The following is a 20,706-nucleotide window of genomic DNA, read 5'->3' on the forward strand; positions in this document are numbered from 1 at the left end:
CCTTGGAAATATGTCTTATTATTGATAGTTAAACTTTCCTTTAATACACATGTAATAGTATTAAATTACATTACTACTTCTCACCAATTTTAATCCCAAATGTTGTTTAGCCATGTACAATAACAAAGTCCCCCTTTTATCATGATAAAAGTAAGTAGCAAATTATAATTGTGAAGTGTTTAACAAACCTGTTAACTCTCAGTAACACTGTGAGGCAATTGTAATGTCCACTGTAAAACAGGAAAACTGAGGCTTGAGTACTTAAAGGATTTGCACTAAGTCACTTGTCTTGTAAAGAGGAACTGGATAAGAATGCAGGTGTCTGACCTTTTCAGACTGCTTTATGCCCTGCAAAGATTTCTCTGTCTTTAGAAGAATGTGTGGCTAAGCAGGGTAACTCATGCCTGTAATCCCACTACTTAGGAGGCTAAAAAAAAGGATTGCAGAATTGAGGCCATCTTTGGAAATTTAGTGAGACCCTCAGCAACCTAGCATGACCCTATTTCAAAATAAAAAATGAAAAGTGGCTGGGCGTGGTGGTGTATGCTTGTAATCCCAGTGCTTGGGAGGCTGAGACAGGAGGACCGCACAAGTTCGAAGCCAGCCTCAGCTACTTAGTGAGGCTCTCAGCAACTTAGTGAGACCCTGTTTCCAAATAAAATATAAAATAGGTATGAGAGTGTAGTAGCCCAGAGGTAGAAAAGCCCTTGGGTTCCAACCCCAGTACCACCAAAAATAAAAATAAAAAGATAAAATGTTCTGGGGGTGTAGCTAAGAGATAGACCACTCCTGTATTTAATACCCAAGATATAGAAAGCCCCTGGGAAGGAAGGAAGGAAGGAAGGAAGGAAGGAAGGAAGGAAGGAAGTTTGTTTTCCCCCAAAATAAATTCCAACCACATCTTAAACAAACTTCACTTGGATTTGTAACTTCTGAAATGAATTCAGGCAAATTGCTGCCTCTTTTAAGCTGTCTTCTGTGAAGGAAGTCTCCCTTTCCCCCACTCCAGAGGCAGGAGGCAGAGGTCGAGGGATAGGATTCTGATGACCACTTTAGCTAGAACAGCTTTTGCAGCAGACTGGCTCAGCTGGGCATTGAATATGGGCACTGAATATGGGCACTGAGTTCGTTCAGGACCGAGTTTCTCAGAAAGGTGGGCAAAGGTTTTGGTTGTAGTTCTGCAGCCACTTATCTGCAGCGATTTTTTCCCTTTTTATGAAATAAACTCCTTTAAGTTCCTGTTCACGGCGCTAAAAATGGAGATTCCTCTCCAGGAAAAAATCTAAAATGATTGACACGGACAAATGCCTCTTGTGCAATTGACACTTTATTACAAGAACCCAGGAAAATTTATATCCTTCACCGGTGAGATTAATAGTTTAAAAAAAAAAGAAGTGTAATCAGCACAAAACAATAGTGAAGGACATGTAAACAAAGTAAAAAGACACTAGTCTGGCATTCAGGATTAGCTCCAGATCCTGTGACCAAATCCAGCCCCCTGCCCTTGCAGACAGGCGGCTCCAAAGTGCAAATTCCAGAAGGCACAGGCACACCCAGGGCTTGGAGAATACGGCCTCTCATGGAATCTCCTTTAACTCTTTTCGGAACTTTCCGTTCCTAGGGCTTAGTCCATATGGCTGGCATGGGGAGATATGGCCATCCAAGGGGCTGCGATGGAGGTCTCCCGGGTTTCGTCTGCATTGCCATCCAAAGTCTGAAAGCTTAAACAAGCTCACAACACAGGTTAGCAGATAAACACCAAAAAGTAACATGAAGTTTTTAGATTTAGTTGTCAGATGTACTTCTCTAGCTGCTGAGCACTTTTCCTCAAATGATAGGCTTATTAGAAGCCTATTCCTCTTTTAATAATCCATTTTCCTATCTGCAACTTCCTTTTCTTTTCTGATTACCCTGATTCTCTCTTTCCCATTTGGGACAATCTTAGGATAAGCTCTTCTTCATACAAAAATGCTTTCTTATTCTCACCATATTTCCTTTCTTCACACTTACACATTTATTATATCTGTCCTTTGTTATGACATATTCATTTCTTAACCACGTGGTGCCTCCCTGTCTCGGGCAGCACACGTACTCGGTGTAAAGGTCAAGAATCTTCCTAGCCTTTGGCTCTATTGTATCAGGCAGTATTGGCTGCTCATCTACTAGGATGCTTTGATGTCACACACAAAGTTTATCTTCTCTGTATCTAGGCTGGATCACAAGGAGAGGGGGTAAACAGAGGCACCGGTTGCCTCCCTTGCAAGTTTTTAGGGCTAATGGCTTCAGCTGACTCTTAAGGCTTTTACTATAGGTTAATGATTAGAATGAAGGTCAGAGATAGAGAGGAATTCTTCACTTGTAATTGCTGTAGCTGGAATGCTACCACAGCATCTGAACTCTGACTAGATTGTATTACCGTTTGAGCAAAGCCGAGGGCGTTTAAAGGTTCAGACAAATTACTAGAAAATTTATTTTCCACGGACTCAGTTTCTCCCACAGTCCTGATCTTACATCACTGGAGCAATTCATGTGGAAAGTTAAAAGAATCATTACCAAAAGAATAATAGTTATGAAAGAATATCTAAGAGTGGGGAAGTACTTTGGCCAGAGACAACACTTTCCCTCGGGGCACTGCTTTCTTTAAGCCAGCCAATTTTTGTGTGGGAATATCTTCACACAAATGCTGAGGAAAAGGAAGTAGAGGCGGCAAGCTTTGCTTTGAGCTCTGCTAAATTATGTGGTTTAATTTAGGGTGTATAGATTAGAAGGCTTTGAGGAACAGAGAGGGGGGAGTTCTCTTACTTAAAAACAAAATACCTAAACCAAGAGTCACTCAGTTGGTGACGCTCAAGTAGCAAAAGTGGACTCTGAGACATTAGCCAAGTTAAGAACCAACCCAAGTATTTGTCGACAGAGGGATTAGGAAAATGTGGTAAGTACACACAACGGAATTCTATTCTACCATAATGAAGAGCAAAATTATCTTATTTGCAGGAAAATGGATAGAAGTAGGAAATATTATGCTAAGTGAAATCAGCCATTCTCAGAAAGCCATGGATGATATGTTTTCTCTCATCTGTGGAAGCTGGAGAGAAAACATCAGGGACTGTAAGCAATGCAGAGAGACGGGTAGAGTAGTTGAGAAGGTTAGGGAGGGAGTTAGAGAGAGGAAGAGGGAGGACTGAAGAAGGAAACAGCTCAAATAATACTGTGACAAAATGTGAAGTGAACACACCAACCTCACTAACTCATGTGTGGGGAGCGGGGTGAGATGTATGCTTTGACTAATACCTACGTCCTGTGCCAGACTGCGGCCATCAGGGACAGACAGTGTCTAATGAGTTTTGTGTTACCCCACCTTTAGGTCCTCAGCACCTAAAGAATACATGACATTGAGAGTATTTTTACTGTTTATTTGCACAGTGAATTAATGAGTAAATTGGATGGATGGATGGATGGATGGAGATGGATGGATGGATATGGATGGATGGATGGATGGATGGATATGGATGGATGGAGTAATGTTAAACATGACACGAGCTGCTTTCACAGTCACTTCCTGCTCTCCCCACCACTGGCCCTGGCGTTCCCTAACTAAGACCACCATGTTGTTTTGCTGTTGGTAGTGAGGTGTGGAGTTTGAGAAACTGTCATGGGATAGAAGAGCTAGAGTAAATCCAGGGCCAACAAAGAGAAACACAGGACCCGTTTGTCAGCTGGGTGGAGAGGCAACCCCCCTCAGCTCATTCTGTGGAAGCCTGGAGTGGGCTGACCAGACGTAATCTGATGTAAGGCTTTATAGAAGGAGCTAAGCATGGGCCAAAAGATCTCTGAGGTCCTTACCTTAGATTGTACAATTTCATACAAAATGTGATGTGTATGATGCTTTTTAATCAACATATCTCTGCTATCTTCCAGTCTAGAATTTTGCAGGTAAAGAGGAAGTTCTGTCTGCCAGCAAAATCCCTAGTTTGTCCCTCTCCTTCTCGATCCCTCACTCATTATTTATCAGTAGTTAACACTATTAAGTAGACCAAGAGAATCCCTCCTCAAAGGTATTTGAAAAGAAACATCATTGAAAATAAGTGTAAATTTCTCTTTACTAATCTATAATTCTTTCAAAATTAACAGACTTTGAGTCTTAAAATAAATTACCATGTTTTACCTATTAGTCATTAAAGAAATGAAAGGTATACAGCATAGCAGTCATGAGTAATTCAACTCTTAAAGAGTGGGAGTTGACCAGGTAGGCAATGTGGTAGACCAGGACATCTTGGTATTCTCTATTGTTTGAGGGGGATGAAATCTGAAGTTAACTAAGGGCTAACCTTTTTATTCAACAAGGCAAATTCCGCCAAGCGTGGTGGTGCACACTTGTAATCCCCGAGCTTGGGAGGCGGAGACAGGAGGATCATGTAGGTTCGAAGCCAGCCACACTGGCTTAAGAGACCCTGTTTCCAAAAACAAAAAAAAAACAAAGTATAAAATAGGTCTGGGAGTATAGCCCGGAGGTAGAAGGGCTTCCAGGAACCCGAGTTCCACCAAAAAAAAAAAAAAAAAAATGAGGCAAATTCCTTCCACCCTTTCAGAGGATTCCCATAGGGACCAGATCCAGATCCAGGACATATTTGCTTTGTCTGGTTGCTTAATGATTTTTTTTTTTTTTTTTGGCTGAACCTTCTAGCCAAAAATATCAGATCCTGCTCTGTGACCCCAATCCACCCTGCAGCTTCCACACTATCATTTCTGTACTTTACCCTCTATACACCCAGATTGGCTGCTACTTGTTTCTCCTTGGATTTGTCCACGTGTACTCACAATTCTGTCTGCGCCCTTTGCAAAAATGGCTCTACTTTACCACTTCCCCGTGTGCCAAACTCACATCTCATCCTTCCAGCTCTAGTCCAGTTGGCACCAGTGGGTGAAACTGTTCCAATCTCTCTTGGGCATGGTTAGCCACCCTCTGCAAATGCCATAACCAAAACTAGCTTCACCCTGTGACTCAATACAGCCTTTCTTCTCCTGATGCATCGTGCATCCTTCAAACAGGTCCTCAGAGGTTCATTTGGACCTGGAACTTGCACTGAGTAGCTCTTTGTCAAAATGGATGGGGGAAAATACAATGACCACCCCTGCTGCCAGTGCCACTGGTAGAGTCTTACCAACTCCAGTCTGCACCTTGCTGCCACCTGTCAGAATCCTACCTGTACTTCAAGGTCTAGATTCAATCCCATCTCATCACAAGCCTTTTATGACCTCTGAATTGTTTATGGTTCATGCAATTTATTTAACATCCAGCATTAACAACTTCATCTTATTAGCTATTTTTTCCTGTATGAATATCTTAACACCCAAGTAAACTGTGAGATAGTCAGATGCCACTTAACAATGGGGTTACATTCTGAGAAATGCATTGTCATGCAATTCTGTTGTTATGCAAACATCGTAGAATGTGCTTAACAAACCAAGATGCCTGGGACCACTGTTCTATACATGGTCTGTCCTTGACTAAAACATCATTATGCAGCTTATGACTCTTTAGCCTAATCCTTCTTTCTGTTACTTTGAAATGTTCTTTCCCCCACACACACACTGCTATTACGTCTCATGCCAGAACAGGCACTCCATGAATATTCATGTATTGATCCAGCAAATCATATACCTGTTTGTATCTCCCATAATGCCTACCTCAGCCCAGAATAAATAATTGCCAATCAATTGGCTGCCCAGAATAAATAATTGCAGATCAGTTGACTGAGTTGGAATGTAGCACTTCACCTACCACAAATATTCCATTTTGTAACCTAACTCATCTGCCAAAGTGTCGGCATGATGGGGAAGCTGCCTTCTAACAGTACACAGTTAAAGTTAGCTCTGTTGACTCCAGCTTGGCAGACCTAAGCCAGAGGATGAAATCTCTTCCAAATTTTCCACACAACCAAAAAGCACAGAGATTTGGAAATCTGTGCAAAATATGACATTGCTTCAAGTTTGTTAGAAATGTAAGAGAATGATTTGGAAAACAATGGAACAACTGAAAATTTTTTGTCGGTAAGACCAAACCCTGCAATAGCGTTATGAAGGGGGTCGTAGAAAACTTCATTTGTATAAAGTCAGGGCATATTAGTTGCTAAGTTAATGGAACCATGTATGCAGATGCACCATCTGGAGGGACAGAAACAAGTCACGTTACACCTACGGCCATGTCCTGCCGTGTGCACATCCATGAACAGTTGTTTGTTTTGTTTTTGATTTTCAATATAATGTGAGTTTCTAACTCCAATGTCTAGGAATAGTCAACTAAGTTATTTGGGCCAAACCTCCTCCTTGAATTTCTTTTTTATTGTGTTAAAATGTTCATAACCGAAAATTAGCCACTTCACACATTTTTAAGTGTACACATCAGTGGCAATAAGTACATTCACACTGTTGTGAGTCCTAATTCTTCTTTCTGTTACTTTGAAACACTCCTTTCTCCCCACACTGCCACTGTGTCTTACACAGAGCAGCTACTCCATGAATATTCATGTATTGATTTAGCAAATCATATACCTGTTTGTAGCTCCCATAATGCGAGCCTCAGCTACATCCCCACCATCCATCTTCAGAACTTTCTCATCTTCCCAAAATGAACCCCCTCCCCATTAAACAGCTGCCCATTCCTCACCTCACGCACTCTCTGGCAATCCCTGGTAGGTCATCAAAGCAGAATCATACAGTATTCGTCCTTTTGTGTCTGAGCACAACATCCTCAGGGCTTATCTACCCTGTCCTACATCAGCGATCCATTTTTACAGATGAGGAATTGGCAGTTCAAATAATTTATATGTTCACTCAGGTCTTTCTGTGTGGGCCAAAGTAAAAGCAAATGCTTCATAATATTTAGCTACATAACTAAAAATATCAATTGTTAGTTATAGCCTGAACTATGCTAACCACCTTACCAATGTTTCTTTCTTCAGTCCTTTAAAAAAACACACATATGAGTTTATTTTCTATGTGGTATAAAGATCACCTAGATTCAGGATTAAGAACTTGCCCAACATACTGTTGCTGAGAAGCAGTAGCACTACATCCCTGGGCTCTCCCTAAGACATTCCATTAGAGGATTTCCCCAAAGTAGTTATTTTCATACAGACATGCATAAAAAGACCAGAACTTGGGCCCCATCCTGCAGGAAGCAAAGACACAAACTTCCTTGGCAGGAGATGCTCAAAGTACCAATGAGTGGTGGGAATAAAAACCTGGGGGTACTTTGAAACTTCCCCAAGGACTTGGCAAGCCCTTGATGCTAAAAAGTACTCCTTCCCTGCAAAACGTGTGTCTCTAAGGAACCCTTAAGTTGCTGAAGGTGGCTGGCCGGGAGCGTGGCCCGGGCAGGGGCGCCCAGCTAGTTTCCCTCCCGGCCTCCTGGCCTTGCCTCCATATAGGCCTGGACCGGAGCTGTCTTCCCCGAGGCAGTAACTGTCAGAGGAACCATCTGGTCCGTTTTCTCGTGACTGACTCCAAGGAACAGAAGTCCCTCTGGGAGGAAATTGCAAGCTCTACAACATCAGCAGCGAAAAGCAGCTCTGAAGCTCATGAGCTGTAAACTGGAAGGGGAATCCTGCTCAGAATGGCCCCAGGAAGAATGAGAAACATGTGCCAGGAGGATGTGGGAGGGGGGATGGAGAGGGGCCAGAAGATGTCCAGAGTGCCTGTTACCGCTGCTCAAGCCCCATTGGCTCCAATATTTTCAGTATCACCTTGTGCCTCTGCCTCAGCCCCTCCCTTCCTCCCACGTAGGCCTGGGAGTGCTGGCCTTTCCCTCAGAGCATCCTTTGTCCTCTGAGCTGATTTGGGGGATGCTAGAGTCAGAGCCTGAGTTCACTTGGTCCTCACAGTTTTGATCTGCATTTTCTTAATGGCTAAGTGATATTGGGTACTTTTTCTTTTTCTTTTTTTTTTTGAGGGGGGGGGTGTCACTGGGGATTGAACCCAGGGGGTATTCTACCTCCAAGCTACTAAGTTGCTGAGGATTTCACTAAGTTGCTGAGGCTGGCTAGAACCTGGGATTCTCCTGTCTCTGCTTCCCAAGCACTAGGATGACAGGCATGTGCCATGGTGCCTGGCACTTGTGTGTGTGTGTGTGTGTGTGTGTGTGTGTGTGTGTGTGTGTGTGTGTGTGTTATGGGCCATTTTTTTCCTTTTTTTTTTTAAAGGTCTAGAAATGGAACCCAGAGGCATTTGACCTCCATGCTATACCCCCTGCCCTATTTTTTATTCTTTAATTTGAAACAGGGTCTCACTGAGTTACAAAGGGCCTCACTAAGTAGCGGAGGCTGTCCGCGAACCGCAATCCTCTGGTCTCAGCCTCCCGAATGCTGGGATTACAAGCGTGCACTACCACGGCCGGCTTGTATTCCTTTTTTAAGAAGTGTTTATTTGAATAAATTCTATACTTTTAATTGGAAAAATTAAGGTTTTTAAGGGTTTTTTAGTTCCTTATACATTCTAAATATTAGTGCCTTATATTAATCAAAAGTAAAGTAATTATTAAAAATAAAAGGCAACTCAGAGAAGTCCATTATAGTTAGTAGACCCTAACTTTTATTGTCAGAATTTCATTTTCTTCTCTTCCTTTTTGACTTTTCCTTTTTTAATAGGGAAAGTAAGGGGAAAATATGAAGGGCTAGAGGTATAGCTCAGTGTGTACAAGGCCCTTGGTTCAACCCCCAAAGCCAAAAACAAAAAGATTTGCAAGATTTGGTTTCCAGAGCATGTATTTAAATTGTACACAGTTCAGAACAAGAATTCATTGCTGTCACTGATGCATAGATGTGCATTATCTATTTGTTGTGTTCTATAGGAAGGAAGCGCTTGCTATCCTCTGACCAAGGTCAGATTCCAAGCCCATAAACAGAAGTTAAAAGAAACGTAAAAGATACCATACTGCATCCATCCTCGGAAGTTTCCTTTCTTTCTCCAGTAAACCACACAAGTAGAGGAGGAGAGTGGGACAGACGAGTAGGAACAGCGGCCCTCCTCTGTAGTGTCACTTTCAGCAACCTCAGCTATGCACGATCAACCCAGTCCAGAAGTATTGAGTGGGAGATTCCAGAAATGGACAACTCATGTTTTAAGTCGCATGTTGTTCTGATTGGTGAGACTCACTTTCATACCATCCTGCCTCCTTCTGCATAGATATGAACCATTATTTGGCCAGAGTATCTATGCTTTGTATGCTGCCCGCCCTTTAGTCATTGAGTAGCCTTCTCAGCTATCAGATCAACCATGCAGTATCACAGTGTTGGTCTTTAGGCTGCCTTTATATTACTTAATAATGGTTCCAAAGCTCAAGAGTACTGATGCTGGCAAGTTTTTAATTAAATACTTGTAATTGCTACATTCTATTATTGTTATTATTGTTAATCTCTTAACATTCCTAATTTGTAAATCAAACTTTGTCATGATTAAATATGTACAGGGAAAAATGTGGCATCTCTAGGATGAGGTACTATCCAGGGTTTCAGGCATCCCCTGGGGGCCTTTGAGTGAAGAGGGTGACTACACTGAGCAGGGACTCAGGCAGGCCAGGCTCTGTATCGACCCTCTACATGCCTCCCGCTATAGTGCCCACGTGCCCGCCCAGGAAGTGAGTGTTGTTGGCCTCTCTTTACAGTTGAGGTCCCGGAGGCACAAGGGGTTACCTAAACTGCCCCGAGTCTCACAGACGGCAAAACACAGAGTAGGAATTGGAACCACATCTCTCTTTACTATAATGCTGACTTTTCTCGATCCTCCCAGCCCTTCCCCCCACAGACACACACCCCATTGAGTTCTCTGTTTTCAGGAGTGGCCAAGGAACCAGTCTGCCTCCCTCACCCTTCTCCCCTCACTCTGGACCTCTCGCTTGAGTCTAACCTCTCCCCACCATCCCCGTTACTAAAAGCATTGCATGAATCCGCCATCCCAAAAGTACACGGTGTTTCTGATGTTGGTACAGGTGGGGGCTGCAGGCCAAGTTTTAGCATCAGACAAGCTTAAGTCAGATGAAGAGTGAGGCAGGGAAACCCGATTTTGTTACTCTGCAAATGGAACCTCCCCCTCGACAGCATCTTCCTCCGTTGAGTAATCCCTGCACGAAGAGGTGGCGTCTCCAGCGACTGCTGGTCATGCGTGGTCTATTCTGGGAGGTGTCGAGCACGCCATCCAAGAACATGCAGTAGCTGCTCTGTCACAGATGGGAAAGCAGACTATTGTGGATGTTGCAGGAGCTGGGTTTGGGCTGGATCCCATGGTGGGGGGGTATTTCAAGTTCAGAGCCTGGTTTGTTGCCAGGATAAGCCAAGCAGTTGTATAATGGAGTGCTCCCTCCCCCTCCAGCACCCCAGCCACTGGCCCTTCTTTCCAGGGAGGCTCCATAGCCGTGGGCCCTTTACAAGCTCCTTGGTGGCACACTTTGAACTGGGATCAGAGCTGCTCCTAGTAATACTTTTGATCATTGTTAGTTTTATCACTTAGGAAGGAAAAAGAAAGAAAGATTTGGGAAGGGACCTCTTTTATTTTATTATTTTTATTTTGCTTTCGAATGTTTATTTCTTGGATTTCTAAGATCAATTTTTAAGAACAATTAATTGTCCCACAAATGTGAATATTTAGGAAAGACAGTAATGTTTGATACATAGAGACATTATGTAATAATCAAATCAGGGTAGTCTGCATATCCACCACCTCAAGCATTTATCATTTCTTTATAGTGAGATCATTCAAAAATCCTCTTTTCTAGTTATTTTGAAATAGTCAGCGTAATATTGCTAACCACAGTCTGCTGTGCAGTAGACTCACTCCATCTAGCTCGCCACCTGCTCCTCAGTCCCTCCAGTCTCTGGGGGCTACTCTTCTACTCTTGTTTTCGTGAGATCACTTCTGATTTCACATCTGAGAGAGAACATACGAGACTTGTCTTTCTGTGTCTGGCTTATTTCAATTAACATATTGTCCTCCAGGTTCATCCATGTTACTACAAATGACAAGATTCCTTCTTTCTTAAAACCAAGCAGTGTCCCATTGGATGCGTCTGTACCACATTTTCTTTACTCTTCATCCCTTAACAACCCCTTGGGTTGACTCCCTATCCTTGGCTGTTGAGAATGGTACTAGAGTAATGGAAGTGCAGATGTCTCCTTATCATACTGATTTTCACTTCTTTTGGACCCATTTTAAACACTTATAATGTTGACAACTTTCACCGATCCAGACTTGATTGTTCTCAACACCTGCTCATTCTTGTCTTTGATAAAACTTAGGGCTTTGGGAGAAGAAGACATCAGAAAATAGGACCCCTCCTCTGTCCTTTCCCAGGGTTCTTTCCAGCTCTCTCTTTGACCCCTGTAGGGCTGCCCTGTGACCTTGACTCTCGGTGACTGCGTGGCCAGCCCTCCTCAGTCCCTCTTGTCTCAGGTCCTGGCACGACTGAAGGGCCTCTCCCGGCCAGGCTCAGGACTGAATGGTGGCACTGAGGCGGCTGCCTGGGGTCCACTTGGTTCACGTTCAGTGTCTTCATCTGAGAGGCAGAGGGGCTGTGGTTGACTCTGCTGTGTCAGAGGCCTGGTAAAAGGGAATTCCAAAGACTCTGAGGCTGAACAAGCCCCCTCAATAGGCAGAAAAGCAATGTAATTTCCGAGAGAAGTGAGATGTTTGATCCCTTCCCACACAGCCAGTGAGAAGGAGGGAAAGGGTCTAGTCAGTCTGCCCAAGGCTAGTGGTTTTCCTGATAAGATCAGCATATGTCTCAGCAACCATCATGCAAGTAGGCCCTGCTGCTAGCATGTCTACACATTCCAGAATTACCCAGCTGCTCCATGGAGGCCAGGTCAGCCACACTATGGTAAAGGAGAAGACAAAGGTCATCGTCTGAGTGGCTTATCCATGACATGCATGGTCTCCATGACATGGTGGACTATGTGCTGCCCACCACCTCTGGGGGTGCTGAGAGTGACACCCCTCAGCCTTCTCTTGGGTCTGCGTGTGCCTTGCAAACCAGGTCAGAACCTGACTATGCCAAGGCAAAGGCTCCTCATGTGTCTGCTTGTCAGACCCACCTGGGGAAAGCCAGACTCTCGGGCCCCACCTCCAGCTGCTTGAGCCACTCCCTGAGGTCTAGCTCAGGGTACCGAATCTGTTGAAAGCCTTCTTCCCAGGGGGATTTGATGCATCTGATCCAATGGGAACCAGTAGACTGCATCATCTCCCAACCCTAAAGCATTTAAAAGATGTAAATCCTTAGTAGGAAGTGATGTTTCTGTAGTAAGATGAGGTAGGGCCTGCTCTGAGCTCAGCCCCACACTGGGGTTGAACAGCCTGGTCCTAGCAGGCCATAGAGCTCCCACAGGCATCAGCAGTCTGTCACACCCCCGTCTCTGTTCTCTTCCTTCTCCAGGACACACAGGACCAGCCACTGTTACCGCATCACCTACCGCCACATGGAGCGAACCCTGTCTCAGAAAGAGGTCGGGCACATCCACCAGGCCGTGCAGGAGGCCGCAGTGCAGCTGCTGGGTGTGGAGGGCCGGTTTTGAGGTCCACGCTTCACCCAGGTCGTGGCCCTCTCGGGGCTCCATGATTTACTGGAGGAGGAAAATATATTGTTTGCGAACTGGAGCATCAGTCATCTTTTGATAAATGGTCATTTTTAGGACTTTCAGGAAATAAAGGATCACTCTTGAGAAAGTGTTGACATAGCATTTGTCTTTTATTTGGAGGAAGAGGGAGAACAAGAGCAATAAAATAGGAGCTCCTTCCTATTCCTTTTAGAAATGCTTGGCCCATTGGCTCTCAGTGTGTTTAATTGGTCCCTGGGTTCCATTAAGCACCGAGCATGATTTCTTGCCTGGCAGGCTCTTCCACCCATGTAACGAGGGAAGGTGCACAGCGGGACATCCCAAACTCCGGCAGCAGTGCAGGCATACCTCGCTTTATGATGCTTCGCTCCATCGTAATTCACAGGTACTGTGTTTTTTGCAGATTGAAGGTTTGTGGTAGCCCTGTGTGGAACAAGTCCATCCGCGCCAGTTCCCAAGCAGCTCAGGTGGTCACTGGGATTTTTGAATAGTAATAGCAATAAAGTAGTTGCAATTATGTATACAGTTTTTAAAACATAATGCTGTTGCACACTTTACCAGTAGGATTCAATTTCATATAAAAATAACTTTTATATATATTGGGGGGAAAAAATCATGTAACTCATCTTATGATGGTAATGGCTTTACTGCAGTGGCCTGGACCTGAACCCAGGATGGTGCCAAGGCAGATCTGTACAGGAAGCCTTTTGAATCAGCTTCCATTCCTTTCTCCCTTTCCTCTTTGTTTTGTAAAGGGCAGGCTTCAAAGAGGGCACTTGCGAAATGCCAAGGCTGCCCTTGAAAGTGAAGAGAGTCAGGTCTCTGAGCTGGGCACGATACCTATTTGCTTTTCATAAACCCGTGGCTTGGAATCAGGCCTTCGGCCCCAGGGCTTGGGCCTAGCTGCCTTCTGCCCCACTGCAGAGGAAAGAAGGGAGGGACAGCCACCCTTGGTGAGGGAGGCGCACCGGCCAGGTCCTCCAACTCCTTCCAGGTTCCCTCCCAGCAGGAGGCAGGCCTGGCTTCCAAAGGTGACCTTTAGGAAGACCGTGGGGCTTTGATGTCCCCCTCCACCCAGGCCGCTTTGTAGTCTGCCTGTTCACCCATGGCCGGTTTTAATAATCAGATGCTGTCCCTGGAAGATGCTGGAGGCTGATGAGGGCTGAGTGCTGGGATAAATATTTGATGAGGGTTGGCCATTACCAGTGAGCGTGTGGGGAAGGGGCTGCTTTCCAAAGAGAAGGAAAGGATGGCTTTAATGGCATCTTGCCTTATTATTAATTTGGACTTTGCCCTTGAGTTTTCCAGGGAATTTGAGATTCATACCCCAAGCCTGGAACTACAGCCCTGTCCAGGGTCCTGGGGCCCACTGGACAGGTGAGATCCCTCCAGCAGGTCAAACCACCTGAGGACACAGAATGTGAGCAATCACTTCTTCTTCAGCTGCATTTCCCAGAAGACTATATCTGATCTATCCTTGGGCTACATTTCTGGACAACCCTTTCATCCCCTTAACCCATTAGGAATTCAGTATTTTCTAACAAAAGAAGCTAGGTAGGTACCATGTAAAAGCTCTGATGCTGCTAGGTATGATTGCGCATACGTATAATTCCAGTATTTGGGGGACTGAGACAGAAGGATTTCAAGTTCAAGGCCAGCCTTCAAATTTCAGCAAGAGGCAGGACGTGGTGGCGCACGCTTGTAATCCCGCAGTTGGGAGGCGGAGACAGGAGGATCGATCGTGCAGGTTCAAAGCCAGCTGCGCTGGCTTAAGGGACCCTGTTTCCAAATTTTAAAAATAGGTCTGAGCTGGGCGTGGTGGCGCACACTTGTAATCCCCGCACTTGGGAGGCTGAGACAGGAGGATTGCACGGGTTCAAAGCCAGCCTCAGCTACTTAGTGAGGCTTTCAGCAACTTAATGAGGCCCTGTTTCCAAATAAAATATTTTAAAAAAAAGGTCTGGGAGTGTAGCCCGGAGGTAGAAGGGCTTCCAGAAACCCCAGTATCACCAAAAAAAAAAAAAAAAAAAAAAAAAAAAAATCAGCAAGATCCTCAGAAACTTAGTAAGACCCTAATTTAAACTAAAAAAGTAAAAGGGCTGGGGGTAGCCGGGCGTGGCACGCGCTTATAATCCCCACACTTGGGAGGCGGAGACAGGAGGATCGCGCAGGTTCGAAGCCAGCTGTGCTGGCTTAAGAAACCCTGTTTCCAAATAAAAATATAAAATAGGTCTAGGAGTGTAGCCTGGAGGTAGAAGGGCTTCCAAGAACCCAGTACCATCAAAAAAGGGGGCTAGGGGTATAGCACAGAGGTAGTTCCTGGGTTCAGTCTCCAGTACCCCCCAAACAACAACCAAACCACCTAGTGCCACCCCACGGTCCTCAACCTGAGCAAATTTTTGTCGTCAAATGCTGTACTTGTGCCGAGCCCTACAATGAGCCTAAAGGGAGCTGACATTCTAGAGGTTCACAGATGTCTTTCTTAAACATCCCCCTCAACACTTCATGGGGAAAAAATCAACTTATCTAAATGTTACCAGCAACCAGCAAGCCGGGCATGGTGACACATGCCAGTAATCCTAATACTTGGGGGGTTGAGACAGGTGGGTCTCAAGTTCAAGGGCAGCCTCAGCAACTCAGACCCAATTTCAAAATAAAAAGGTCTGGGGGTGTAGCTCAGAGGTAGATAGCCACTGGGTTCAACCCCCTATTCCCGTAAATCAACAAACACACATACGTATGCATGTTACCACCAAGAGAACCGAGGCCTAAAGAAAACATGAGACTTAGCCAGGTATGTCACTGGGGCCGCACTCTCAAGTATGTGGCCTCCAAACTAAGAACAGCTGTCTGAACGTAGTTACTTGGATGTAGGGTCTGTGCCCCTCTCCTGTTCCCTGGGCCTTCGTTCTGCTTCTGTGAGAACACATCAACTTCAGTGGCTCATGAAAACCCCCTTGGGGTCTTCGCATGCTGGAAATGGGCCTGCTCTCCCAACAGGAATCCCCTGGCTTTTGACACCTTCATGTGACTCGCACAGGAAAAGAAAAAAGAAAAAAAGGAAAGATAAATTAACCCATACTATGAACAGCCACATTGCAGTTCCCAAGACACACAGTTCCCATGAAGTAGAGCACTGTGGCCATTGGCACCACTGCCATGACTCTGGGAGGGTCAGTTTCCTCCTTGGTCAGCTGGTGATCATGGAGGTTGAGGGGAGGACTGAGCAAGACACTTTGTGTGCCACACTTAGCACAGAGCCCAGCCAACATCAACCCAAGGGCTCCCCGCTCTGATTAGAATTCAGGGAGAGGAAGAGGAAACCATGATCCATTAGAGCTAAAACAGGTCCCAAAGGTATCTACATCTCTCCCAGTCTACACACGAGCCTGAAGTCCAAAGGGACACAGTGACAGGTAGGGAGAGCTGTGCCTCCAACTGGGGCTTCAGGGTATCTTTCCTGATGCCATGTTGTATCAGCCATCCTGGGCCTGTCTGCTGTGGACAGCTCTTTGGAGCCTTGTCATTCTTGTTGTCTGTGGTGGTCCTGAGAAGGGTCTCTGGAAATCCTGATGCCTGTTTCCTCAAGATACAATGGAGGCAGGTATGGTGGTCATGCCTGTAACCCCAGTACTTGGGAGACTGAGATAGGAGGATCACAGGCCAGCCTCAGCAACTTAACAAGGTCCTCAACAACTTAGTGAGACCTTGTTTTAAAATAAAAAATAAAATAGGATTAGTGTTGTAGCTCAGAGTCAGAATGTCCCTTGATTCAATCCTCAGTACCACACACCCAAAAAAGAAAGAATGATAAAGTGGTATGACTGCAACCAAAATACCCGACAAGAACAGCTTAGAGCCGTGCGTGGTGGTTCACGCTTGTAATCCCAGCATTTGAGAGATGGAGACTGGAGGATCGCAATTTTCAGACAGCCTCAGCTACTTGTGAGGCCCTCCACAACTTAGTGAGACCCTGTTTCAAAATAAAATATAAAAAATAGGGCTGGGGGTATAGCTAGAAGATTGAATGCCCCTGGGTTCCATCCCCAGACCCCCCCCCCCAAAAAAAAGAACAGCTTAGAGAAAAGATTTATGGTTTCAGAGGTTCAATCCATAGTGGGCCAGCTCCAGGGCCAAAACATCATAGCAGAAGCACAGTGTGGCAAAGACAAGCTTCTCAACTTCTGGCAACCAGAGGCAGAGAGAGAGTAAGAGGATGGGGCCAGGGACAAATATAGTCCTTATACCATGCCCCAAGACACCCACCTTCCCTGGCCACACCCACCTCTGAACCTTGCAGCATTCAACACATAGACCCTTCAGGGGATATTTTAAACCACATCAGCATATGATGGATTTCTCTCCTTTGGAACATCCTTTAAAATGATGTTCTAAAATCCCATGTCCCAGACCTGGGGCCCAGTGTCCTAGTCCTGCATTATCTACCTGTCCCTGTGACAGGACTCTGGGACGTGAGCCATGCCAATATCAGCAGGTGTCGGAAGCTCAGATGCCATGGTCATAAGTTCTGTGACCAGTTGGAGCTCGGGGTAGGGCAAAGGATCTGTGAGCCCAACAGCCACTTAGACAGTTGTCCTCTCTCTGCATCTGGCTGTCCCTGCCAATGGAGGGCCTGTAGATGGACCCTGCACTGTGTCTTCAAGCTGGTTAGTCCTGGAACCATCAGGGTGGTCAATGATGGCCCCACAGTAGACAGGGGCTGATGATCAGGCAGTCAAGAAATGAGAAAAGAAGCCCTTTCTTCCTGCAGGGTCTTTCTTTGCTTTTTTCATATACAGGAGAAAACAAATGAGTGAACTCTTAAGAATAAATGACAACCTCCAAATTCCCCACAGCTTGCTCTGCTCACCCAGACAACCCTGGGGCACATGTGTGTCCTTGGTTGCCATGCCGAGGTTTTCTTTTTCTTTTTCTTTTTTTGTGGGTCTGGGGGTGGAACCCAGGGGCATTTGACCTCTGAGCTATACCCCCTGCCCTATTTTTTTATTCTTTATTTTGAAACAGGGTCTCAGTGACCATCGTCACTCCACTTGTGTTGGCAGCCGGGTCCCTTTGTATATCTGCAGGTCACATGGTCAGCCCTGAATCTGCAGGCTCAAAATCCACAAACCCAACCAACCATGGATCAGAACTATTCAGGAAATCATTCTGTCTGTACTGAGTATACACTGCCTTTTCTTTCTTGTCAATAATCTCTAAATAATATAGTATGAGCTGGGCATGGTGGCACACACCTGTAATCCCAGTACTTGGGAGGCAAGATAGGAGGATAGCAAATTAAAGCCTAGCCTCAACAACCAGTGAGACCTATTTCAAAATAAAAAACAAAAAAGGGGCTGGGGGTATAGCTGAGATAGAGTTCCCCTTGGTTTGATAGAAACGAGGAAGGGAGAGGGGAAGGAAGGAAATTGTATAGCTATAATCTAAAACAACTGACCACACAACTTAGAGAAAGAAAGATTTTTTTACTTAGAGTTTGGGGTTTTATGAGATTTTGACTTGAGTCCACGTGAGGCAAAAGTCTGAGGAGCTCAAGACTTTTGGTGGCAGTAACCAGAGAGTGGGAGAGAGCAAGGGCTCTGCTCTCACATCATGGAGGCGAGAGAGAGAGAGAGAGAGAGAGAGAGAGAGAGAGAGAGAGAGAGAGGAGAGAGAGAGGAGAGAGAGAGAGGGAATTCAAAGATAAAACACAGTCCCAAGGCCACACCCCAGCCACTAGGTCCTCAGCCACACCTCCAGCCACACCCCACCTGCCTAGGTCTCCACACAGTAAATCCATTATAATGGATTCATCTACTGATGAGTTTACAACCCTCATGACTTAATTACGTCAACCCTGAACATTAATACATGAGCTCTTCAGAGGACATTCTATATCTAACCACACACATGACCTTTGCACAGTATCAGATATAAGTAACCTAGAGATGATTTAGAGTGTGCTGGGTCTTATGCACACACCATACCATTTTATATAGGGACTTGAGCATCCATGGGTTTGAGTGTCTGTGGGGGATGGTGGAACCATGCCTCCTTAGATAGGGAGATGGTTCTTGCTGTTTTCCTGGCTGTGGGGGGCACACCTGTGGCTGATAACGCTGCTGGTGGGGCAAGGCTGGCTGCCATTTGTGACGTTCAGGTGCAGCGCTCTGCGGTCGTTCAGCCCTTTAGGGAGTGAGGGCCCCTGTTCCATAGGTGAGGGATGGAGCATGGATGAGGCAGGTGAGGCCCAGCCCCGGCAAGGTTCACCTGCCTCCTCCTCTCGCTCCATCCTCACAACCCCAGGCGCTAGCACCACCCTCTGCCCAGGGTCCTGGGATGACACGAACATCCTCAAGGCGATGTGGCAAAGCCCAGACTGCAGAAGGCCTCTGACCCCCCGCTGGGCCTTTGCCTCTCTTTCCACTTCTGTGCGCTGCCTGGCACATCTGCGCTCAGGACTAGGAGTCATCTGGATCCCAGCAAAGGTGGATGGCCACAATGGTGTTGGTGACCCGCCGGCATGGGGCTGCAACCTCCAGGACAGTAGCAGCAGCCACAGACAGGCCGCAGGACCCTCCCAGTCAGGGGCAAAGCCATGTGACCTGGTCCTATGGGCCCAATACATGTTCCGTGTAGAGTCACTCAAGGGCCCTCTGACCCCCAGTGGCAAAGTGGTCAGTAGTTACAATTGCTTCAAGTGACGGCTTCAGGGTGACAAGTGACCGAGAAAACTCCAAAGCTGGATGGCGTAAGGCTCCTACAGGGGCAGGCTGTGTCCAGCTCTAAGAGGAGGAAAAGCGGGAGGGAGGGAATATGCTCACCCCCAATCTCAGCGGTCACTCTACAGCACATAGGCTCCTCATTTTCAAAGTGAATTCTGTACCCAGAAATGCCTCGTTGCCTGACAAGCAAAATAAAAACGTTAACTAGAAAGCGGCCAGCACTGCATTCGGAGCAGGGCTATGGCTGCGGGTGGTTTCTGGCCGTGCAGATGAGGCCGCCCCGCTCTGGTCCTGCTCTTGCAGACGTCTGCGGCCCCAAGCCAGCTCTGCTGTAGGTGCATCAGTATCACTCCTGAACCTTACTCTTTTCAAGGCTAAAATGGAGGCAATGATCTTTGCCCTTCCTATCTCAGCTCCAGTGTGAGTGGCCAGCAAACAACTAAAAGGCCGTGTGTGTAATACCTCAGTCTAGCTTCCCAAAAATGGAGGATGCTAACCACCATGTCTGCTTGGGAGCTGGGAACATGAGGTCCAACCTCTGCCCAGGCCCAAGGCTCTTTCACCAGTGGGCAGTAGAATTGGAATTTAGGGCCCCCTCCCGGGGAGCCTGGAGCCCACAGCTTCTCACTGTGAAAGGGGCTGGAAAGGCACTGACAGAAAACTGAATACCTCCCATGGCCTTCTCTCCAAGTAGGAACGTGTGTGTGTGTGGGGGGGGGTAGCTTCAAGAGGGTTTGAGGGTTTCACATTCTCACACATCAGAATGATGGAGAGCACATTGAAGCCAACAGGAGAAGTCAAGGTGGGCATTTGAGACTAGTGAAACTTCAAGACTCGATCCAAAAAGGAACTGAGTGCATTACACTTTCCCATCAGCACCCCGGCCTATCACCCTGGCTGCGACTCTAGCTTTGAAAAGTTCAGGACAAGAGCATGGGTGCCCCAGGGCTGTGAGCAGGCCGTGGCTTAGTGCCACAGTGTCCTTCTCTTGACGTCATTGTAAAGGCATCTTTGAAATCTATTTTTCACAGCTTCTAATTTATCCCGAGTGTAACATTTCAAGGCCTTTGCATCTATACAGTCAAGCTCTTTGTATTCAAGAATTCCACATCCTTGGATTCAACCAACAGAGGATTGAAAATGTTCCTTAAAAATTAGACCTCTACTGAACATTTTCAAACTTCTTTATCAGTGCCTAAACTAAATAACAAGATTTTATATACTGTCAGTAATCTAGAGTTGATTTAAATTATATAGGAGCATATAATGAGGGTCTATGCAAATACTTTGCCTTTTTGTAGAAGAGACTTGGGCATCTGAGGATTTGGTATCTGAGGTGGCAGCAATCCCTCGCCTAGATCTATACTAAGGAATGCCTG

The 20,706-nt window shown here is 45.9% G+C and overlaps 1 protein-coding gene across 1 annotated transcript in view; it reads left to right on the forward strand.

The window, feature by feature from the left end:
- FARS2 (phenylalanyl-tRNA synthetase 2, mitochondrial) overlaps positions 1 to 12,560 on the forward strand; it is a gene marked incomplete at both ends in the record, with an annotated part of 432,169 nt that extends 419,609 nt beyond the window's left edge. Inside the window, one exon of the mRNA XM_080710010.1 lies at positions 12,422 to 12,560. Coding sequence (XP_080566136.1) covers positions 12,422 to 12,560 — 139 coding nt within the window. The remainder of the gene's footprint in view (positions 1 to 12,421) is intronic.
- Between the last annotated feature and the right edge of the window lie 8,146 nt (positions 12,561 to 20,706).

Source organism: Muscardinus avellanarius (genome assembly GCF_963383645.1).
Source record: "Muscardinus avellanarius genome assembly, chromosome: 14".
NCBI lineage: Eukaryota > Metazoa > Chordata > Mammalia > Rodentia > Gliridae > Muscardinus > Muscardinus avellanarius.